This window comes from Zootermopsis nevadensis, unplaced genomic scaffold (genome assembly GCF_977971745.1).
Source record: "Zootermopsis nevadensis isolate Lab colony 2312 unplaced genomic scaffold, Znev_1.0 Znev_ptg000017l, whole genome shotgun sequence".
NCBI lineage: Eukaryota > Metazoa > Arthropoda > Insecta > Blattodea > Termopsidae > Zootermopsis > Zootermopsis nevadensis.
This window is the reverse complement of record NW_028259149.1, coordinates 6,260,227-6,283,767: the sequence shown is the minus strand read 5'-3', so window position 1 is coordinate 6,283,767 and position 23,541 is coordinate 6,260,227. Positions and strand designations below refer to the sequence as shown.

The following is a 23,541-nucleotide window of genomic DNA, read 5'->3' as shown; positions in this document are numbered from 1 at the left end:
CTACCACATTACACGGCGCTACATCGCAGGAGTATAATGTGTTTTTATTAACATCCCAGAAGACAGACATCTTCACGACCTATTTTCATCTCTACTTACAACGCACCTGAATATACACAGTCGTTTACATACCGACACAAAATTAAGGTAGCTCCTGAGGCTAAGCAGAGTGGCATAGCGGTGGCTGTGGAATGGAGGCTGGCATTAAGACGTCGAAGGCGCTGAGTGGTCCGCTTCAAGCTTCGGCCCCCGGCGAATTCGCCTCTCCTCTCCACTGGCCCCACCCAGCGCCATTTCAATAGAGGTCTGGGTAGGACCAACAGCTGTTCTGAACACGATGGCAAAGGAAAATAATCCAAAGCACGTGCCGCAAATGATTGGTTTACAAATTTCTGATGTTAACGAGTACGGAGATGAAAAATTTATTCGACATCAGACGATATTTATTCCCACAAGTGATCAACTATAAAGGATTACAGAAGGGTGTGGAGGCACTGAGAAGACAATTTCCAAAGCAATCTATAAATCACTATTTTTAAGTATATTAGTTGAGTGTGAACAATAAGACTGTCAGAAAGCACACAACTAATAAATTTCTCTTTACACTGTGTTATCTGGATTCTATTTATGTTTGTATGCGCGTGTGTTTTCTTGCGTTCACACACAAAATAGTAATCTCAAATTGAAGGAATGGAAAGGAGTACAGGAGAAATGAGGGACTGAGACAAAGGTATGAGACCGAAAAGGAAAAGAAGGAGAGTGAAAAACTAAGATACGAAAGAATCCACCCCCAATTTCGACTGGCTTTCACACTAGTTTCAAAGACTGGTTCGCAGTGACCAATACGACTCTCCAAAAACATACAACTGACGCTAACGTTCCTGTTTACACGATGTTACAATGATTTACCTCGTGTAGATCTACACCGCCTCGGCAGTAGCGTCCACAAGCAAAAGTTTAACATCACGACCTTGAAATACGGAATATACAACACAGAACGTATTTGAACGACCGAAACTACAAGAGAGCTCATTACAAAATAAATAGCAGAAACTCCTTGAAATTCCTCTGAAGATTTATTGTGCTACTTTATTGAGCAATTCAAAACATGTAAGTCAGAAATAGATCACAATTTCCCTTCCTCTTCAGTCAATTTTCGGTTTAAAATGTATTTTCCAAGTATTTTACGTTTCAGACGAACATACTGCCTCCATAATCAGGGAATGGAGGCAATAAGCTCCTCTGAAACGTCGGTCAACATCTACCAGACCACTCGGCGCAGCATCCCAGAAGACAATCTTCCGTCAAAAAATAAGCTTATGAGGTACATCTCAAGTGATGCAATCCATCCTTTGTGTGCATTAGACGATTCGTAACTATACTTCTACATGATTCACGCAGGCCCCACTTATCACACACAAAATATGAGTTTTTACATCCACTCCCACAGACGTCTAGGGATTGAAGGCGCCTAATGCAACCGTGCTTTGATTCGTATGCTAAAGTTATCCGATTGAAATTTCGGCTATCTTGACCAGGAGTTTTCTCGAAAATTCCACAATATTATTTTGTACACAGACCACGACTGACTCCTTCCACATCCTCGAAAATTCAATATTCGTTGTCATCGTATTATTTCTCGATACACAACTCCGGCAGCTGAAACAGAATAGTTAAATAAACGTATAATTATTAACACCTGTGATTCCCATGGCAGTGGCGAGGCCGATAATCCTCAGGAACGTCTGTAACTTGCTACACGAATCACACAGTGTCACAACCCACACGACCACGATCAGTTTATGACAGCCAGCAATGAAAAAGATTGTCTTTCCGACGTACACTACTTTAAAGATGGATTTTTACTGCACCTTCTACGCACTGTTTAAGGCAGCATTTAAGATAGCATAATCTCTTACGAAATATGCATGTCAATGGCAGTTATCTTTCTGAAAGTGTCACTCACTGCGAACTATTAGCGCAGCAGAACATAATCGCTCAAGGACACGCATACTGTACTCGACTTTAATCGGCATCATCTACAAGTTAATTCCAAGAAAGCATAAATTTTTCAAGGTGCAAAAGTGTTACCACCATCGTCTTGCCTACCGGTACTGAATTTCAAATATCTCAGAAACGCAAATAAACCAACAAACCCAGAACGAGTACCTCTAATTCCACATTTCTTTCTCGAATTCCAATGAAGAAGACAAGTGTTCGATGCAATCTAAAGAATACGTCCTATTTTCAGTGCTTCGAAATATTTATCAACCGCTGCCTTTTTAAACTGGCAGATACTGATCAATTTAGAACCAATTCAATGCTTAGAACAAAGCCGATGTCAGATTTGTGTAAACTGTTTACTACCAAGCACTGACGTAAAAGAAGTGATGTGCTTTGTAAACGTAAGCAGGCGAGCCCAATTCCTTGTCAGACTGGTCGGAATGCACCTCAAAAGTTCAGTCAGCCGCCAACTGAATTATCACGGAGAGTATCCATCACTTGTACGACATCGTTTTGAAAATAAAAGAATGTGACCTCTGTATAAAATGTTCAGTAAGCTAACCTTAACAAAAGATACTAGGAGACACAAACACGATATTACTGAACACGGATTTCGTCTGTAGATAAGTGAAAATTGTCACCTGACACAGAAAATTATCCGGGTAGGTCACGAAGCACTGTAGAATCCTTCATCTCGATCCAAGACACGAACTGTCAACTACTGACTTTAGCACCTTAATCAAGAATTTCAACCTTCAATTCCACGTTTTAGAAATTACAGTTCTGAATGTCATGGGCTCTCAGTGAAACCTCTAGACTACCGAATTATGTCCAAAAATCACCAAAATTGTAGATACCACTTCTTCCTAGCAAAGGAAGAAAGATCAAGCCATCCCTGAACCGTGGGAAAACGTTTACCGCACCTGGAAATTACTGACCGTCAAGTGAGATAACTTACGCCTATATTGTTTTATGATGAAGTACAAAGCAATAAACAAGGCGACGAATTTGAACTTCTATTTGGTGCAGCACTGCGCAGGCTTCCGATCACAAATTAGGGCGCTTGAGTGAAAAATATCGTATCGCCGGAGAGCACGCTGGTAATTCCGATCATCACAGAGCACGCGCGACGTATGAGATGTTCCAGTTTCGATCCCTACTTGGATCAAACCTTTCAAAAGGTAAACATAACGCGCTAATACATAGCACATTTTACAAATTATGAAACATAATTACAATTCTTTCTTTCTCTCTCTTTTCACGATTGCATAAAGATCAAGTGGGCAAGCCAGTGACCTCCGCCTCCATGGCCGGGAACCACAAGTGATGTAAAGAACACAGACGGTTCGCCCTCCTTACTCACACCTTCCATCTGATTGCCACTGGCAAGCCTCAGCAGTTCCACTGCCATGTTCCGATCTACATGCTATTTCCCCATGCAGTTTTCGTTCCGTTATCACACACATCATCAGCATTGAACTGAAAGGAAGCACTTTCGTGGTTGACCTTCCAGGCAACATAAATGGAAATGACAGCCAGAGATAATCATACACACAGAGTCGTTCCATACATAACCTGTCCGTTCCATAGTTGCAACTCAGTTGTCAAATCTCGTACAAGATATAAAAATCAACAATACCGTAATCTGCACAGCTATCTCCATTAAACAGGGTCCTTGAGAAGCTGGCAGTCGCTAGCCGGTCAACAAATTTCTTCCCTTTAATGGAACCCAAAGGTTCACAAGATCCTGCCACTAGATCCTACTCTAATCCAGATGATCCAATACATTCCCTCAGAACCGATGTCACAGAGACACATCTTATTATAATCGCATCTATGCCTAGGTCTCGTACGTGATCTCTTTACGTTCAGGTTTCCCAGCCAAAATCGCATGCGCATCTTATTTCCTTTAATAGATTTGCACAATGGCGAAACAAAGCGAATGCCTCGAAATCTCCTCCAGCCCGCATCTCTGATTCTTACTGGAATGTATCAGGACGTCATATAACAGCGAGGCGGTTTATTTTAACTGTAGAAGGCAGACCAGCACCAACAAGAACGGAACCATGCCAGAGGAGTTCGTATGTGTGCAGCGTGGCGACCGAGAAGAGAAGTTTACTTTTCAGCACGAAGGTTAAACAAACAAATATCTGCGAGGAACACGGGCATAACCTACTTGCTACATCACATTTACGACTCTGAGGCCGACTATACACGCAGTTCAATCCTTCATAAATGGACATATGAGCAGTCGAATACAGGCTCCTGCTTCCCTTATGCAAAGATAAAAAGAAAAATCATACATCGCAAATTAAGGACGACAACGCATGAAGGTGTGAAGAAAGCCTGAAGACAAGAAGTACCATCCTGACGCTCTGGCCGCTTTATACCCCGGGGAAGGTACGTGGGTTCTAGAGCCAGAATATAAATGGAAAACAGGTCAACCTAATCTAACCTAACCAATGACTGTCTTCTGGGTCGTAGTGCTGTGTAGTCTGGTAGAAGTTTACCGACGTGGGTGAAAAAATCAAAAAGACACAACTGCAAGTCCTCATGAAGGTTTTGAAAACGAATGTGTGTCATTCCAGTAACGGTGGTATACGGAAGTTTGCTGAACAAATAAGAAATTGCACGAGTTCTACATTTTGAAAATGTATAACGGTGTCTTTCTACTCAGTGCTTGAAGGTATGGGATGTTTTAATTTATTGTCATTTAGTGCCGAACATCCCATACATAATATAATATTATACGACTAACATTAAACACTCGTCTTATTAGACAACTTATCTTAGAGCATTTTTCAAACACTCAGTACTGACTTAAATACAACTAAAAATTTATTTTGGTATTCGAGTAATCCCAATTGCCAATACTGGCAGTGTACAAGTTAAGCAAAATCTACATTCGAACACAGCTGTCGAAACGTACTCAAATTCAAACGAGTTACAAAACATACACATGAATGACCACAGCAAAACTAATAATAATTATACGAATCGCGGTTATAAACATTTTCGTCTAGAAGTATAGTTTAAACAAGGCACTGGCTGGCATTGGCACTACACATAACTCTCTGCGAAGATGGTGAGGGGGGCCTCCAACCATTACAATGTTAAGTAATGGCCGACAGGCATTAAATAAAAGGTCAATCAGTTCAGCATAAATAAAGCAATGTTCTCATCATATGCCCTACGGGATAGGCAAAAGAGTAATGAAAAGCTAGTGACTAAAACAGTACGTCACAGGACGGACGCAAGAAGAACGCCAATGTGTGGGCACTAACACGCGCATCCTTGTTCTCGAAGACACTTCGCAGATGTTTTACCGCGGAAACATAGACAAAACGAAACAACACCTGCCTGTGTCTTCCTGGACATCTACGTGCATCCGTCGCTGGCAAAGAACGAAAAATTGAAAGTATGAAATAAAGCGTTCGATTAGGAATTCCTATAAAGGAATGACGAGTGCCTACAATTAACAGCTCATAAACTCCCCATGAGTACATGCTCGACTACTTTGCGTAATCTCAGGTTTACCAAACCGAGAAGACGGCGTTTAAATTACTACAGAGGGTAACAAAAATGACTACATCGTCATCATCTTATTCTTTCAGTACCTGTTACATTTTTACAGACATTACAGTTTTCAGTAATCATTATCATTAAGGCAACTCAAACTATTATGACTGATGGGCCAAAAGGTTTCTGTTCGTTATAACATACTGACTAAATATTTTATCAGATTACCAAATCACAGGTTTGAGAATCGATGCATAAGGGAATTTTGTGCCACTTGCACGTATAATTATATAAACTCTCCAAAATGAGCGTTTCACCCTTCAACCCAGTCTGCAGTCAGCAGATTCGCAGCAAACAGTTCACAGATGCCGGCAGTGGCTAATGTAACATTACTCACACAACACAAACAAGACTGAAAGTTTGAAAAGTCACATAAACCCTGAACTCTAGTAGCGAGTACGTCTGCCAGTGAATATTGTAATCATTGGCACAAAGTATAAAAACAAAGCGAATTTACGAGGTTAGCGGCTTATAAAACGTACAAGGAAATGTCGGTACCACAAGAATTAATAATCTGTGTGTCTGTATTCCGTCCATATGTTCCTTTATATCTCCAAGACCAACACAGGGTATCAACGGGTCATAAGACCCCCCCCCCCCCCCGCAAGGAAAATGCACATACCTATGAAAGTAAAATAAGAAACTTACACCCATGAGCCCTTTTTAATCATCTAAAATATAAAAAATCAAACATTATCTGTAGCCTATAAAATGAAAAAGTGTTAATTTAGCCTCAACACAACTGGAGTGACGTATATAATAATGCCCACGAGCCAGTAGATCAATTTACACCTCAATATTAACAAAGCGTTGGGCGCCGTTTCAAATGAGACCCACGCATTCTTCATGCACCCAACACTGACAAACAAAAGACACGCACATTCGCGACAAAAACCAGCACAACTCTTCCAAGGGCACCTGACGGTTGTTCACTGAGTTACGTCCGAGGATCATACTTCCTGTTTGACATTACTGCTTATTTTAGGTTACGAAACAATGCGAAGCTTCAAACTAAAATTTAAGCTTTATTTTTCATTTAAACCTTCACATCTTTTACATTTACATCCGGATGTTAAAAAGCATACACCAGACTTAAGAGTTGATATTTTGTGCACATAAAAAGAGGGGTAAGGTAAGGGTACATTGTCCATTTACATAAGCCAGTAGCATTTTTAATAAACTGTCGTCATGTACAGTCCGGTAGACAAGAAGCCGATAGAAAGGGTCTTAAGCGCTGAACCCCTGATGTAAAGTGAGGAAGGTGGCTTCAGCGGCATCAGAAGTGTACGTCCCGTTTGTATTTACGGGTACAGCAAACTGACGCACAAGCAGCTCTAAGCGAAAACATGAGATACAAATAAATTTGATAATGTGAACAAGGAGCAACAGCTTATACTGATAAATAATTCTGTAGTAAAATAAGAAGAGACAGAACACGACAGATAAAGTACGGAATGGGACAGCAATGGCCAAGAGTTGGCCCAAGCACCACGCATTAGCGATGTCAAAGTTTGCTGACGTTTCTATTCATTTCGGCCATTACAAAATTATTGATGGTGCGTGGATGGTTCATTAATTTTATGTGTCTTTTGCACTCTTGCACACTCTTTTAAAAATAACTTTCTTTTTCCTCCAACTGGTAGCTTTTAATAAAATCCCTCCCACCACCACCACCGCCGACACCCTCATTCCCTGATGTATTTGATAGTTTCAAACATGAAGAGTGTTTTCCAACTTGGGTGCCAAGTAAAAGAAAAAACAACATTTTAAAACGCAAATGTTATTTCTTTTCGGTTGGGAATTTCAACAGCGGATGGATCATAAGATGTGCTTTCTGTGCTCTTACAATGAATTGTTTTGTTGCCGTTTAACGGGTGCAAGACCGGCGTAAGAAACATACTCAAGGGAAAAACAAGTTTAATAAAACAGCAAATTCGAATCTCCAGGCAACTGGTACTGCACTGCACGCAAAGAAACCCCTTATTATTGTACTAAATACAATCGTCCTACCAGGCAACATGATGTTCAACAGAAGTCCCGGAATAAATTATGAGACCAGCTTCTTTCCATCTGCGAACAGTCTTACACAACTTCGTGAACTGCACTTGTACAAAATTTCTGCTACTACAGTTTACCAATACCCCAAAAGTGTCATACAGATTACCTTCAATAGTCATACGAATCCATTCCACACCCTGCGACATCTTTTCCGCAAAATCAATTTTGATAGCACTTTCCCATCTAAATATAGGTCTTCTGGGTGGCTTCTTCCCTTCAGGCCTTCTAACCAAAGTCCTGTATGCATTTATTTTCTCCTTCATACGTGCTACATGCTCAGTCCATCCCATTCTCCTCAAAAACGCTGATGTACGCTTATAAAAATGTTTACGTTATTTAACATTCTTTTAATCTGACATTTCACAGCCCAAATCATCAAATAAAATGCAGATGTTGATTTATTGACAATGCTACATTAATTGCACACTTAGACCTACATAACCTCAATCGGAGGAAGGCAATAACTAACTAACTAACTAGATGGCTTACCGAACCCGAAGGTTCATCACCGAATTAACCAAAGCCCTCCACTGGACCCTGTCCTGGGCCAACAAAATCCAGTTTCCTTCAACTCCTATCTCCCATAGATCCCGCCTGAGATTATCCTCCCATCTACGTCTAGGTCTCCCCAGCGGTCTCTTCCCTTCAGGTTTCCCAACCAGTACCCAGTGCACACCTCTTGTCCCATCCATGCGCGCTACATGTCCCGCCCATCTCACTCTTCTCGACTTAATCACCCTCACAATACTGGGGGAGCAGTACAGATTTTTGGAGGAAGGCAATGAATAATTTAAAAAGTTGTGGAAGGGGCATATGCCTCGAGGAAATTAGAAAAAAGATGAAAACCTGTCAGCACAGCCAGCCCCCGGACCAAGAATCTAACACGGTATTACATAAATACAATTCGACGTGAAAATGGTAAGTAATGAATAGGTAAGGATTTGGAAGAAAGCAAAAATGGTCCATCTGAATGTAAGCCTGTTAGAACGGCAATGTACAGACAAAGGAAAACCACAAATACCCTTATAGGCAGCTCTGGCAGTATAGCTAGTAACTGGCTGGAAGACCAGGGCTCGATTCCCGGCAAGGGCAGAGATATTCTTTGTCACACGTTCAGACGGGCACTGGGGCTCATCAACTCATCTCCATTTAGTGCCGAACTGAACAATGCATGGAGCTTTACCTCCACTCCACGTTTTCATCGTGCCGTGGTTAACTAAGCAAATACACAACTCGGCCTTCACTTTTACGATAGACAAGAGTCTTGAGAGGTAGTAATGGCGCTGAGATTCGAACTGAGTAACTTCTGATTTCATGTCTACAGTCACTGAAGCGATCGGTTCGATAACAGGCTACTTGTCCAGTGATATGTGCATAAAGGATTACTCGTGAAACGATAGCTTCTGGCTGATTATGTAGTTGCTCTACAGGCCATGTAAAACGACCTTGAGTCCACATCTTGATAAACATTTGGTTTTAAGACAACAGATTCCTGCACTGTGAGCATGTAGTCCTCTCTGGTTTACTAAATTTAGTCCAAAGCCATGGCTGAATTGTAATTCCTGACAAATAAAATCATAGTTTACACGTTCAACATTAGTGGCGACGGATATGCTCAAACCCGGTGCTCTAGAAGGTAGCCAATAACCTCAAAACGCGAGTTGAGCCAAATTCCCAAACGTCGTGTACTATTTAAAATCTATGCAACAGATCTTATGCGTATGAGTTTAACATTTTGTGCCTTTAGAGTTATAATGAAATCAAATGGAAACATACATACTCTGAAATGTTAAACTCCTTAAAGATGCATTCAAACTGTAAACTGAAATAAATGGTTCCAAATGCAGTACGCAGACTAATGATATACTTGTACGAAATTCGCGGTTCTCAAGGTGCTGATACTAATTCATAGTAAAACAGAAATACCTTTAAGAAATAACGTGCTTCAAGAAATGTTACGGTTCAGAAAACCAAGTAGATCAAGCGAAATTGTGAATGACTCTTTGGAGTTATGTGACAAAATGTTTGCAACAATTTATTTTCCTCGTTCTTCAACACTGACTGCCCTGCCATACAATAGAATAAGACAGTCAAGCCTGTTCCATGTCAAATCAACAATCGTTCAACTGAAGCAAAAAAATAAATAAATAAAGCATGCACTTAAAATGAATACCTAAAAGACCCATATTCTTAACTGAACGATGACTTCTGCACTGAGCTGAACACATATTTTTGAACAAGGAAGAAGCCTGCAGTTTATCCGTACTGCACTGCAGAGATGTTCTATTTTGAGAAGTTGCTCATGGCCAGTTGTTTTGTTCCTTTCGGCAAAGAATCTTAAGATCATCAAATAAAGGTACCACTTGCGCCATCTACATGATGGAAAGCGTACTACTTCAAAGTAACGCGAATAGAGCTAATATCACACAACGGCGCGTAACATAAAAACGGGTGATATGCACATTTAAGGTGCAGTAGTAATAATATATACCACCTGGTTTAAAAATCAATAACTCTACATTTCGTATTCGTGGGCTCCGTATGATTCTGAGAATAAACAGCTACTATTATTTCCTTAAACAGCATCAACCATTTTACACTTGTAATCGCTAAGTGTTCTGTTTTCTTTGAGGCACGGCTTCAATATTAATTTCTCTTCAAAGGAACAATACTATGACGTTGCAAGGTAACATCTGGATGGAATCTCAGTTGGTTAAGTCCATCCTCACCAAGGCTTTTCATGATTTGCTTCCCTCAAGGTCACAACTACCCTCCTTCCAAACTAATCTCTTTTTATCATCTTCCTGTTTCATTCAATAATGCTCCATGGCCAAAACAGCAAATAACCTAAATATGAGTCATCATTTAACAACAATGTACCAACTGCCAAGTTCATATGACTGACCAAGGAATAGATATTAGAATCACACAGCAAAAAAAATATAACATAAATCATCCCAGCACACCTATGTCAAAACAATCAGAAGTTTCAGAAATACTCAATTATGTGAGGACTTCAGTATTCATACACATCACACAGATCATGTTTCTGCCATATCTCTACTGTATACAAGTTCAAAACCGATTATATCCAGAATAAGTTTTGAAGGAGAACTACATTCTTGGGTATCCTTAGCCTTACATACTTCTCTAACTACCACAAATCGCATGTGAAGTATACAACACGGTGCCATGGTAGAAACTCCTATTTCATATTCTAGAATTAATGAACATGAATCATAGTCAAGCCACCAAACACCTTCACTCAGTGATTTCCTAAGGACACTGATAATTTCCTTTTGCCTTCTTCCCAACACACCATTTATAATCTGCTACTTCTCATGTGAACTACAAGAATGACAAAAAGTCATTAAAAAAATAAATATACCCTATGTGTAATAAACAGTATTTGGACCAAACTGTGCTCAGTTTATATTTGTAAACTTAAGACACAAGATCTGTAGCATAATTTGCTCTGCGGCAATGAAAGATAACAATTTAGTTTGAATGTAAAATATTCTTTTGCTGTCTGTTGAGTTTCCCCAGAAAATAATTCCATATGATGTGATAGTCCTCATAGCAAAGCACGCTGAGCTTACTTAAGGGATTATGTGTAATACCACCCAACGTAAAGATGCTACTTTGGAATAGCACTTGTTCTGTTTTTTTGCAGGTAGTACTTGATCTCTGTATTATGTAACAAGGAAATGAAATCGTTTTTGTGTATTCAATGTCATACAAGTTTTGTAGAGGTTTTCTAAAATACCTTCATACAGTGAAAGAAGTGTTATTACTCTTTTCTTGTAAAGGACTCCATCTGAACACAAGCTAAATAATACTATATGGAACTATGCACCCACCTCACAAAAAATATCTACAGGTGAAGATTTTAGGAACCCGAGAGTTAGAAAAAGAACAAATTCTGGGTATAACTCATAAAATCTACTACATAGATTCCTAAGGTTGTTAATGTCTAAGAATATAAATGTTTCCAATTATTATTGGTATTTCATACAATTACATTTAATTTTAAATTGCTTAAATTTTAGAAAACTTTATTCCCAACATCATCCCAATACTTTACTTCTTATTAAAGTTTTCAAGGGAAAAATAACTTGTTATTCCACCATAAACACTGTTGGTATTCATGTGCCTATAAGGAAAAAAAGATAAAGTTTCTACTTTCTGTATGAAGACACAGTCGTTCAGGTAGATAAGCTATTGCTGCACCTTAAGTGTAGTTCTAGATATCAGATTTCTAATCTAATTCATACTGAAATACAGGTGTAGTTCCATAATAAAGCTTTTAAACTTAGCTGAGCATTATGAGAAACACAGATGAATGTTGCTAAAAAGTTGCTTTCATGCACAAGGATAAAACCATGTTATTTCTTAATCACACATATATCACATTGCGTTACCACAACAAAAAGATAATATTATTAATCAATAGAGTATACTAATACTTCCCCAACAAATATATGTAATTACTGCTGCTTATAAACTGGCATGGAGTTGTATTCATGTACTAAAAAGCAAATGTAAAAATAAGAGCCAGGTGATGGAAGCAGTAAGCTCCTCTGAAACATCAGTCAATATCTGGCAGACTATGCAGCACATTATAAATGTCATTCTATACCTTCTCAGATCAGTAACATAACTTGTCATATACATGAGCTGCGCGATCCTCTTTCGGTTGTAAACTAGAAGTTAATGTGAAAAGAATGAGAAAAACAAATGACATACAAATGATAGGACTTGTTGTGCATTATCAGAATTCACATTACAACTAACAGAGGAAGAGACTATTCGAATCCCAAAATTTGTAAATAAAAAGTCAATAAAAATTAATAAAATGGAATTATGTCTAAAATGACCTGACAAGTGCTGCTGAATGAAGTTAATGAGTAAGGTAATTGTTTCTACATACGGTTACCGTGGACCTTAAGAAAAACTAATTTCTGGAATTCACATAAAACTTGTTAAAGACGGTTATAGAACACAACTACGAGCATTAAATATTAAAATATATTCTGATGACATTACTATCAGGCTAATATATGGGTAGGGTGCGGTTGATATTCATAACATAAAATAATAAATGTGTTCGTTTGAATACTTACAATTACGGCACAGTTTCTCAACATATAACACCTAAATTCACAAATAACGAACATATATACACATACTGCAACCACTTTCTTAAATGTACTGTCACACTGCTACATAAATGAAGACACCATCACAGTACTCGGAATATTGTCATCACAGATAATACGAATTGAATGTCATTGAATGAAACTTTTCCACTTCAGATGCTAGCCCGCAAGTGACATCTTTGAGCAACGTATTGGAACCATACGTTTATGCTCTACACATCACCATGGCAACAAAATAAAAAAAATCCTTCTACATTTTCTTTCCGAAATTAGCTACTATAAAAAAATTGATTTGCCTTCAATACACATGCACATATCGGTACATAAAAAACAAAATACTGTGTTACATTTTGTGAATTTTATATATAAAGACTTGTCCAGTTCGCGTAGCCATAATGTTGCTATTTTACACTTTTGAACTTTCAGCTGCATCGAACATATCACGCAAGCCAAATTCCCATAACTTAACATACTTAAATGTTATCAGGGTGGGAGTATATACATACTGGCAATGATACAAGCCGATAATTCGTTAGAAAAAAAGGTCAGGTTAACATAGATTATCTTAAAACTACATTAAATTTTAATCTTTCGTTTTCAACGCACTTCCTGTATTCACACGCCAGTGGGACATTCAAACATTGTGCTTATCTTCACGCATTAATATATAAAGAAGAATCATTAATAAATTCTCTATGTTCATCGCCTTGATGGCGGCAAACTACACTCACCATCATCCATTGCCGTTTCCAGCCTGGGGCTGGGTTCGCTTCGTAAAGGCCCAAGCCTTGATGGCAGCAGACTACACTGTACAACCCAAATGACAGCCATCTTCGTACTCATTGACGTGAGAACCTCGAATAATATTTCATCATGAGTCGCTTATTTTGCTTAATAAAACACTTTTATAATCTTCTGCTGAACTCAAATTTACAATACATACAAAACTATATTCCTCGATCGTCAGAAATATACCAACTTCCACAGGTGCCAACAGTCTAATTCATGGTATTAGTCCAGCATGAAGTTGGAATGGCTGAGATAATTTATACAAAAACCTATCAAGAGAGACAATGTTCCCATTCACATTCAAACCACCAACCTGCCAAATAAAACGCAGGAGTTGCCATTGCAACAAGTTGCACAGTGATCAAAGCAAGATAGTGGTAACTGAGGACAGAGATCCATCTCTCAACAGAAAAACTATTAAATCCCTGTCCAGTTGGATGCTTGCTAACCTTCACAAATTGGTATGTTCAAGAACAGTTAGTTTCATTTGGTCAGTCTTACAGAAAAATACTATAGCTCTTGCATCACAAATAGTGCTACAACAAGGGAACACTAGTACATAAATGACCAATGAGCACAAACAAAATTAAATTTTAAAACAGAACTCTCAAAATCAATCATCAACTTAAATCATCCGATTTTATCTTATGGAAAGAAATGGAAATACTAAACTTACCTGCACAATTTGTTGCCCCTTCTGTGCAAAAATGATCTTCCTGATTTGCCTATAGATTTAGCAGTTTCAGTCATAATAAAATTTAAATCTATCTTCAGACTTGTCTTAACGTAACTTAAATATGTTCAAAACAAGCTACAATTTGTGTCTAAGCACGTGCCTACTCGTATAATTTACAAATCCCGCAGATGACATACAGTGGGACAGCTTTACTCGCTTTTAACATGCGACAACTGAAAAATTACTTACCCACTACATTTAATATATATTACGATTATTTCATCGTGACAAAAGAATTAACAACTTCTGACGTTACAGAAAAAACACAACTACAACACAATTAACGTAAGAGAAAACAAGATGACAAAGTCTGGCTTTCCACGGATCCAAGAAACATGCAACCCAACATATGGAGACAGAAGTAAACTATGCTACATCTCCAAATTCTGTATTTTATTTTAGTGCACTGCTCGACACCAAACGTTCACAGCCTAAATGAAAGAACCATTCAGTACAGTTGGAATTTTTACATTTAAAACAAATACAAAGATATATTTTCCAGAAAAATGCGTTTACTGTAATGATTGCGTTTATAAATAATATGTACAATAATACATACAGGAAACAACTAACACATCATGGAAACAATACAGGGCAAGTCTAAATGATGTTCCTGATTTGGAACACGTTACTCATGTTTAATGAAATTCAGATGCACAAAATTGGTACTGATGGAAAGAGAAACTCTCCAAGTTTATGTTGGTATACTTCGCGGCTGCGTAGTAACACTGTTCGCCGCCAGGGGCGATATGAGATAAAATGGCTGCCATCGAAGACAGGGGAACCTTTTGTGTCATGGATTTCCACGTTCACCGGACCCGACGCCCTGTGATTTTTTTCTGTGGGGGTTCGTCTTCGTGCCACCCTTACCACAGACCTTGCTTGTTCTGCGAGCGTGCATCACAGCTTCCATTGCAGCAATCGATCATGATATGCTGCAACGTGTCTGGGAGGAACTCGACTACTGGCTGGATGTGTGTCAAGTTACCAAGGGGGTTCACATTGAACACTGTGATGTACTGAAACAAAACTTGGAGAGTTTCTCTTTCCACCGGCATCAATTCTGTGCATCTGAATTTCATTAAACGTGAGTAGCATGTCTTCAAATCGGGAACATCATTTAGACTTGCCCTGTAATACAAATAATTAAAATTCTAGGTACAACCTCAATAATCAGTTTCAAATTAGGAAGTTTAAACAACAGACATGAACAGATTTCTGCGACGAAGATTCGACTGCAGATCAGTTCTGTACATTCTGTGAATAATACTGACAAATTATAGGCACGCGGCCAAATCGGGAGCTCCGCGTTATGACGGAGATGACGTGCTTCTTTCGTCTTGCTCATGCGAAGATGAAACACGCTGAACAGTAATTCTTCAGGTTACAATGGATACACGCATCGGTATCAAACGAGTTCACTTTGTTCAGTTAAACTAAGAAAGAAATGTCACTTATTGAAGGCCATTTATGTTATTGCAAGTATTCAAGATAAACATTAAAAAATAAATTAAATTAACTTAAAACAGAATTTATGGCAAAACACATTCTTCTTTACTGCCATAAACACTGTACAGCATTGCATTGTTTTCATTTTATAATTTGGGACTTGATATGACCATTCCTTGTGGGTCCCATTCACACAAATAGATACAGACATGCTTCCAACTTCCTTCACCTTCAGCACATATTCACGCTCTTCAAACAATAAATAATGTAACAAATCTACTCTCTTCCATTTCTACATAACTTACATGCTTCCAACAACAATTTGGTGAAAAGTCTGTAACTTTAAATTAAAAAATTTTTCCTAACGGACGCTATTCGAAGTACAGTCTATAACCTTCGATCGCGTGTCGCTAATTTCTCTACGACGGTAGACCATACGTATGTATCCGAACTTCCTCTATCGCTTTGCACCATTCCAGCGCATATCCTTCTGGATCTTCTAAGTAGTATGTTCGGTTCGGCTGTAAAACACAAGCAAGACAAATGAGGAAACTACCTCTTGCATTATCTTCAAAATAATTGTCAATTTGATTTCAATAAAGACTTCCCACACTTATACAAATTCCATAATATCAAAAGGGGGGGGGGGGGGGTTTAAAGCAATGCAGTAATCATATTACCTTGCAGTTCCCTATAATGTCCTATGGACAGCAATTAACCTCTATATAATTTTGACTGCAACTGAATGCAAGTAATGCAAATCCAATCACTATAAATTCTGAGAGAGGTGAGGATAATTATGGGAATCGCTGTCTAAGCAGTCGGTTCATTTAGCATTACCACTAAGAGGCTACCACCTACAAAAATCCCCTTTAGCACCTTTTTCCTTCCATAACTGCAATACATGAAGATACTTGAAAAGAACATGAGGAAAAAACATGAAAGTTAAATTCAAACACTTGTATAACGACGCATTACTTTTCTGTAACATATTTTCGAAATGTGTCTAATGAATCTACATTTTAAAACAAATGTATCATAAAAAAACTTACTGTATGCACAAAGAAAATTTTGAAGTTCTTTGGTTCAACTCGAAGTTCGGGGCTCCACGGAATCTCCCCTTTCAGTATCATGTTCACAGGGTCCACATAATAAAGATGAGGTCCCAGCGTCAAGAGAAGCATCCTTCGTCGTGCAAACAACCCCTGCACCTCAAAGAAAAAGATAACTTGTAGAAATTCAAGGAATACGCGGACAAGAACTAAAGTCTACGACACAATATTTGAGGAACAGACTGTGGTAATGAATGCTTTTAATCTGTGTATGCTGCAGCGCTATTCTGACCAATAATCCCACATGTGAAAATTCAATTTCAGGCTGTGTCCAAATGTACCAGTCTCAAACACAAGTTTCTATTTTGTTATGGGGTATTTCTGAATAACGTATTTAGCATTCAAAAAATATGGCAATTTTGTTGTCTGTGGTCTTCTGGGTTGTGACACTGCGCAGTCTTGTAGGTGGCTACAAACATTTTTTTGGAGAACGGCAGCAAGTTCTTATTAGAATTCATCTGCTTTGAAGATGAACGTGATATGTTCCTTCAAAGCAATAATAACCACCTAAAAGGCTACGCAGCATCACATCTTGAACAACTTCAATTGGGTCAATCCACCAGCGGCACTGAGGAGAAAAAGGATCATACTGACATAACCTTACTCAAAAGACGCGTCGATTCGACAGTCCCAGCCTCATAAATTACAGCACCGCGCATGGCCATCGGGACTGAAACAGAAAGTGTATACTAAGTACTACGCCCCCATCCTGCACCACGGATACCACATTTGGACACAGCCTTTTACAAGTCACTCTTCCAGAGATTGATAAAAGTCCCTCATTAAGTTTTCAGTCCATCAGTCAATACACATTAGCCAGTAACATTCAAAACACTGAAATTCTTTTCCTTTCTTTCGAGGTCAAATACGAAACAGACATTAATAATTAGACAGGGTTACACAGAGAAAAGAACAATCATATATTGATTAAGACATCACCTTAGCTACCATAAGCGGCCCATCCACGTACGAGTCCGGCTCAGCACGGGTTCCATTGAGCCAAACTCGTATGTGGCTGGAGTGTCACGAGCCGAGTCTGCTACACGTGTGTGGTGAAATATATCCGAGCCCCAGCTCACAAGTCAAGCTCGCCGAGCCAGACTAGTACGTGGATGGGCCGCTTTAGAGCGTGAAAAACATTACTTAGCCATTCTTACGCTTCAACGTACAGAAAATGGACATACAGCAACAGCGTGAAATTGCGGTCTTACCTTCCTTTTGTCAACTAGACCCTGCTTGAGAATCAGGTTTCCTTCTACAAGGTTGTGCCATTTGCTATTATCCTTTTGTTTCTCTAATTGTAGGTGGACTTCATCAGGACTCAAGTCTGTGAGTCCAGCTCGTTTACGGGGACGCTCCGGTGGATCGGGGGTACGCTCTGCACCTTGCAGATCAAGACCCAGGAGCCGAGTTAGCTGCTTGTCATCCAACCCCGGTTCTAAATGGTCTGGTACCTGCACACACAAAAGAAACCCTTTGAAATTACTATTTTTACATATAAGGTGATACAAATTTATAAAATGAGACTATACTCATCAATGTAAGCAGAGCCTCTATGTTCACATTAGTATAATAAATAATGCCCCGCTTAATGGTACCTGCACGCTGTCATGGTGGTGGGGCTTGAGTACCTCAGTGAACCCCAAGAGCTACTGGTAGGGCCTCCCTAGCCAGATTGGTCGAGGGAGAGAGGTCAGACTAAGACAGGTACCCTGGTCCTCCAGGTTGGGGGGTTGGTCGCAAGGCTAACAACCTTGCACCGTAAAAAGGAAGATGTTTCAAAACCTCAATCAAAGTCTCGGACAGACGGACCTAACAGAGGACCGAATGGAAGGGGAGAATTGAGGAGGCCATGGACCGAATACGGACCGGAGAGCCATAGAAGAAGAAGAAGAAGAAAATAAATAATGAAAACAACTGATAATTTACTGCAGAAACAAGAGTAATCAGTGGTACATTCAGGCCGCAAATGACAAGCTGTAAGCTTACAAGAGACTTGTATGTCACTCACCCTGTAATGACTTCGAAGCTCCTCGTGTTCTGACGTGCCAGGCAGATAGGGGTAGATTTGAGGTGGTGTTTGTTCATGAAGAGTCTTGAAGTCTATGCCAGCAAAGAAGGGATGTGAACGAAGAGAAGGATAACCGACTGAATCCGATGATCCCAGCCTCTTGCTCGGGTCCAGAACCTACAAGACAATGATACAGTTTAGAAAACCAACAAAATAATTACCCCCACTTTAATTAACACATTTCACAGATCTATACAGCAAATGCAGTACACCTGCACTGAAACTAAGGACACAAATGCAAAGTTTGTTCAATCACTGCCAACGTAAAAATTTGATACCAAGTGTGGTGAAGATCACCGAAATATCAAATTTGACGTCGGGGACGAGCCATGCCATCACGACACTGAACTCATTCATAAATGTTAACGTGATTTCAGATATAAAAAGTTATGCTTGCTTACCAACAGCTTTTCCACAATACTTCTTGCTACAGGCGCAAAACCATCGGGAAACTCATATTCAAGCTTCAATATTTTCTGAAATATTATGTATTCACTCCTAGAGGGGGGGAAGAAAAGAAACAAATAAGTAAAACATTCACACAACAGGCTAATTGTATCACTGTACGTTTGAAAAACACATCTCAAATACTCGGTTGCAACGCAGATTCCTACCTGGAGCGGAACGGAGGCAAACCAGAAACCATTTGGTATATTATACACCCAAGGGCCCAGAGGTCTGAGCTGCGGGACGCAGACTTCTCTGTCAGAAGTTCAGGAGAGACGTACTGTGCAGTTCCCACAAAGCTGTTCCTCCTCCGCAGATGCTTACCATCATCCTCACCTATAAAATAAAGAAACGCTGAACCAGTTTGCAAAAAGAAACTAAAAATTCTTCATAGCAATAACAGAACATGAAACCTCTTGCATAATTTTCTTTTCACTTTATCCATCACCTAGACCAGTGGTATTCAACCTGGGGTACGCGAAGACATCTTAGGGGGTACGTGAAATTTAAAAAATATATATATATTTTTATGATAAACACTGAATAATCAGTAATGTAATTTATTTTAGATGTAGATTATATACTATGTATAACTTGAATTATAGCAGCATAACTTTTAATAAGGTACTTGCAGGTTGTTGTCGAGACACGTCGCTTTAAAAATAGGTTAGGTTAGGTTAATGTGTGGATAAATGCCATATACTTGAAAGTTATTATATTTTATTTCAATAGATGAAAACCAACCTAACCTAACCTATTTTTAAGGTGTGTCCCGATAAATAAATAAATAAATATTACAACACTGCAACATAAAATGCAGCACAGCACACTGAATCTTACAATATTCTGCCACATATAAGCGTGGAAGATGATTAAATACACATTTAGGCTGCGTGCTACTTGCCACAACTACAGCAAGGATTTATGTTCACATTAGATCAGTGCATACAAACAAAATCTATCCTTACCTTCATTCGTGGGTTCATTTAGTATTTTAGATGATCCAAAATCTGTGATTAGTATATGCATGTTTTCGTCCAGAAGAATGTTTTCTGGCTTCAGATCCCTATAAATGAAAATTACATATCAGAAACTGCTCCTATGGTATGGAGGGATCTTCTAGCATCTACTCGGCTTCTTACTCTGTAGATTTAACCTATGAAGGCCATCTAAAAGGACACATTTTTTATCTCCCTTTGAAAGTGGTCCAGCACTTAACGTCTTATTACGTAGCCGATGTATAGTTCCCACCTACGTAATGACAACAAAGTGCCTAATAATGCAATCCGACTCATGAGGCAAGATTGCATCTATTCTGGGCGACATAAAGATGGAGTCATTTTTTTCGTATCCAGTACACACCATTAAGCATGGTGTGCATTGGTGGTTAGCAGGATTCACGACCAACCAGTACATGGGTTCGACCAGGACCGCGACATTTAACGCTCCTGCTGTGACCCCCCTTTTTGCGAGATGATGATGAAAGTGGAGTAATTGTTGTGATGCCACGGAGAAACCCCGGAGGAAAACTCCGTGATGCCTGGACCACGGCATTGCCCAACACAAGTTGTAAATCTCAGCACCGCCGGGAATCGAACCCGGGACCCCAGTATTACACGCCCAGCGTTCAAACCTCTAGACCACCGTGGCGGTAGATGGAGTCATGAAGCCGTTATATTTTAAGCTGTCATCAAGAGGGGACATGAGAACGTTAATCTTTGAACTATAAAGCAACTGCTACACGCTATATCCCATTTTACACTCCTTGACTTCAGCACCCTTAAAGTAATAAATGTAAGAATGACAAAGTCCATCATTTTGCATAGAACGTAAATAAACCAGTAAAAAAAACACTGGAAATCCTTCATTAATTACAATTTTGTCCATCAACGCATTTATAACGGGTCTCCAATTTATGAGTTTACGGTCATGCTTACATTGCGTTATCGGCCGCTGCTGTTGACGTAGGCGGGTCTTTGACGCGTGAGTCACGGGCGAGTCAGTTTCGGTGCCGCTAGTAACAGCGAACTACGAATATTTCTCGTCACTAATACATGTTATTACATTAATTGTTTTTACCTTAAATCACAAAAGACGTTCAAAGTGACTTCCTTGTGCTTGCAAGCAAGTTTCACATCTCGTTAACACGTTTCGAAATACTCGACGAAGCTCTTCTTGGGAAATTGTCGAATATTTTCTTTTTGTGATTTAAGGTAAAAACAATTAATGTAATAACATGTATTAGTGACGAGAAATATTCGTAGTTCGCTGTTACTAGCGGGACCGAAACTGACTCGCCCGTGACTCACGCGTCAAAGTCCCGGCTACGTCAACAGCAGCGGCCGATAACGCAATGTAAGCAAGACCGTAAGCTCATAAATTGGAGACCCGGTAGTAACAAAATTTAATTCCTCTACAGTTTTAATTCTCAAACCATTACCAGGTCAACTTTTATTTCTGGAATTCTTACAACAGGAAATACAAATTGCTGCGTATTATATCAGTAGCTACTGATAGCAGTAAATCAAAATCAAAATTAATTTTAAAGTACCAGAATTATTCTAGATTTTATGCGTAACCACCGTAGCTCACCTGTGGATGATGCCCAGACTGTGCAAGTGTTCCAGTGCTACAAGCAGCTCGGCGGCATAGAATTTCGAGCACGTGATATCAAACGAACCCACTTTGGTGATGTAAGGAAGTAGCTCCGAATTCTTGGCGTATGTCAACACGAAGTCTGAGACACATTATTAAGGAAAGCATTTCCACTTCATACAAAAGACACGCACAATACGCAGTTCGAGGCATGTATTACGAAAGACTGTGGAAGTTTCGGGTTTAATTTTTGTGCTCGCCCAAGTTCTACTGGTCCAAGTAAGTGAATGAAATAATGAGAGACAAACAACGAAAGAAGATATATATATATTAATTACTGGTGTTAAATGTTTGAACATCGAACAAGTTCAGAAAATGTGCGCAGCTTAACATTCTAGAATGTTCTCCATTAGTGCCCTTGGATTTTCAATTTGCGAATGCAAATTTTTTATACTCTTCTTATGAATAGCATAAAATAGACAAAACAATTATCATATACATGATTTTATAAGGATAAATACGATATTTCTCGAGTTATAAAATGTGTTTCAATTTTCTTAACTTCAATTTAAAAAACCTCCGACATATATTTGGTGACTTAAACACAGGTGATGCAGTGGAAAATGCTTCAGTCCGTCTGGCTGTGACGCCAAACCACTAAAACTGGGCATAAAATAAATGTTTTACTATATAATACAAATGCAGCACGGTTATTTGTCATTGAAGTTATGCTGGAGACGTCCTCATCGGTGCATGCAGGTCATGCCTAATGTTAACCAAAATCTGAATGTGTTGTCAAATTTCGTTAAAAACTTCGTGAAAATCTGTTCAGCATTTCTTGACTGCCTTTACGTCTTTATAATGAAAGACATAACAAAATTAGGTGCAATTTTGCGTAATTTTATTGCAAATGTTTGGAACGAGATGCAACACCAAGGATACAAAGTCTCTCCACGTCCTGGAAGGTGCACTGAAGCTTCACGAAAAATGGAACCGAAGGCTTGTGGTTCAAGCTCAGAAGGTTGAGTACTTCTTTCTCCCTTCTTATATACTGTCCCTTCCTCTCTCTCAGTATGTGGCGCTTTTCACAAACTTTAACTGTGAACAAAGGAAACAGTGAAACACCAAAACAGAACCATCAGTTTAAACTGTGGTTATTGGTCTCTTGGTTTGTAACTCTGTATGGATTTGTAGGTAAATACCAAAGTTTCAAACAAACAGTAGCCCTGAAGATGGCAGCAGTTCCTTCAAAACGTTGGCACCTACCTACAAAGCCACATGGTGTGCAATGACCCAGATGACCACCTCAAGCAATATTTACCACCGTACGAAACTCAAACAATTTGTTAAGCTCGCTCTGGAGATTTGATGCTGATATACTACACATCTTGGGCGAATAAGCGACCGGTTGACCCAGTTGGGCGTCCTTGGGAAATGTCACCGGTTTAACAGTTCTCTTAAAGAATAAACTTCACACCACACGCAGATCAACCGGGTAGGGAGTCGGCAGGTCAGTTCAGCATGTCCTCCTCCTCCCCCCTT

General features: G+C 39.3%; 2 protein-coding genes across 10 annotated transcripts in view; both read right to left on the bottom strand.

The window, feature by feature from the left end:
• The window catches only part of Mrtf (Myocardin-related transcription factor), a 122,067-nt gene extending 109,153 nt beyond the window's left edge, over positions 1 to 12,914 (bottom strand). For all 3 annotated transcript variants that reach the window (XM_087350236.1, XM_087350235.1, XM_087350238.1), the window contains exon 1: positions 12,765 to 12,914. The gene's annotated coding sequence lies outside the window, so the exon portion shown is untranslated. The remainder of the gene's footprint in view (positions 1 to 12,764) is intronic.
• A 1,903-nt stretch (positions 12,915 to 14,817) lies between these two features.
• The window catches only part of LOC110834503 (Phosphoinositide-dependent kinase 1), an 85,337-nt gene continuing 76,613 nt past the window's right edge, over positions 14,818 to 23,541 (bottom strand). For 6 of the 7 annotated variants that reach the window (XM_087350228.1, XM_087350231.1, XM_087350226.1 and 3 more), the window contains exons 3-11: positions 22,942 to 23,097; positions 21,997 to 22,141; positions 20,373 to 20,470; positions 19,572 to 19,740; positions 19,359 to 19,455; positions 18,898 to 19,074; positions 18,098 to 18,340; positions 16,827 to 16,985; positions 14,818 to 16,295 (exon numbers count right to left, since the gene is read on the bottom strand). In XM_087350228.1, the coding sequence (XP_087206354.1) occupies positions 16,194 to 16,295; positions 16,827 to 16,985; positions 18,098 to 18,340; positions 18,898 to 19,074; positions 19,359 to 19,455; positions 19,572 to 19,740; positions 20,373 to 20,470; positions 21,997 to 22,141; positions 22,942 to 23,097 (1,346 nt within the window). In that variant the 3' untranslated portion in view covers positions 14,818 to 16,193. The remainder of the gene's footprint in view (positions 16,296 to 16,826; positions 16,986 to 18,097; positions 18,341 to 18,897; positions 19,075 to 19,358; positions 19,456 to 19,571; positions 19,741 to 20,372; positions 20,471 to 21,996; positions 22,142 to 22,941; positions 23,098 to 23,541) is intronic. The other variant, XM_022073719.2, reaches the window with a different exon arrangement.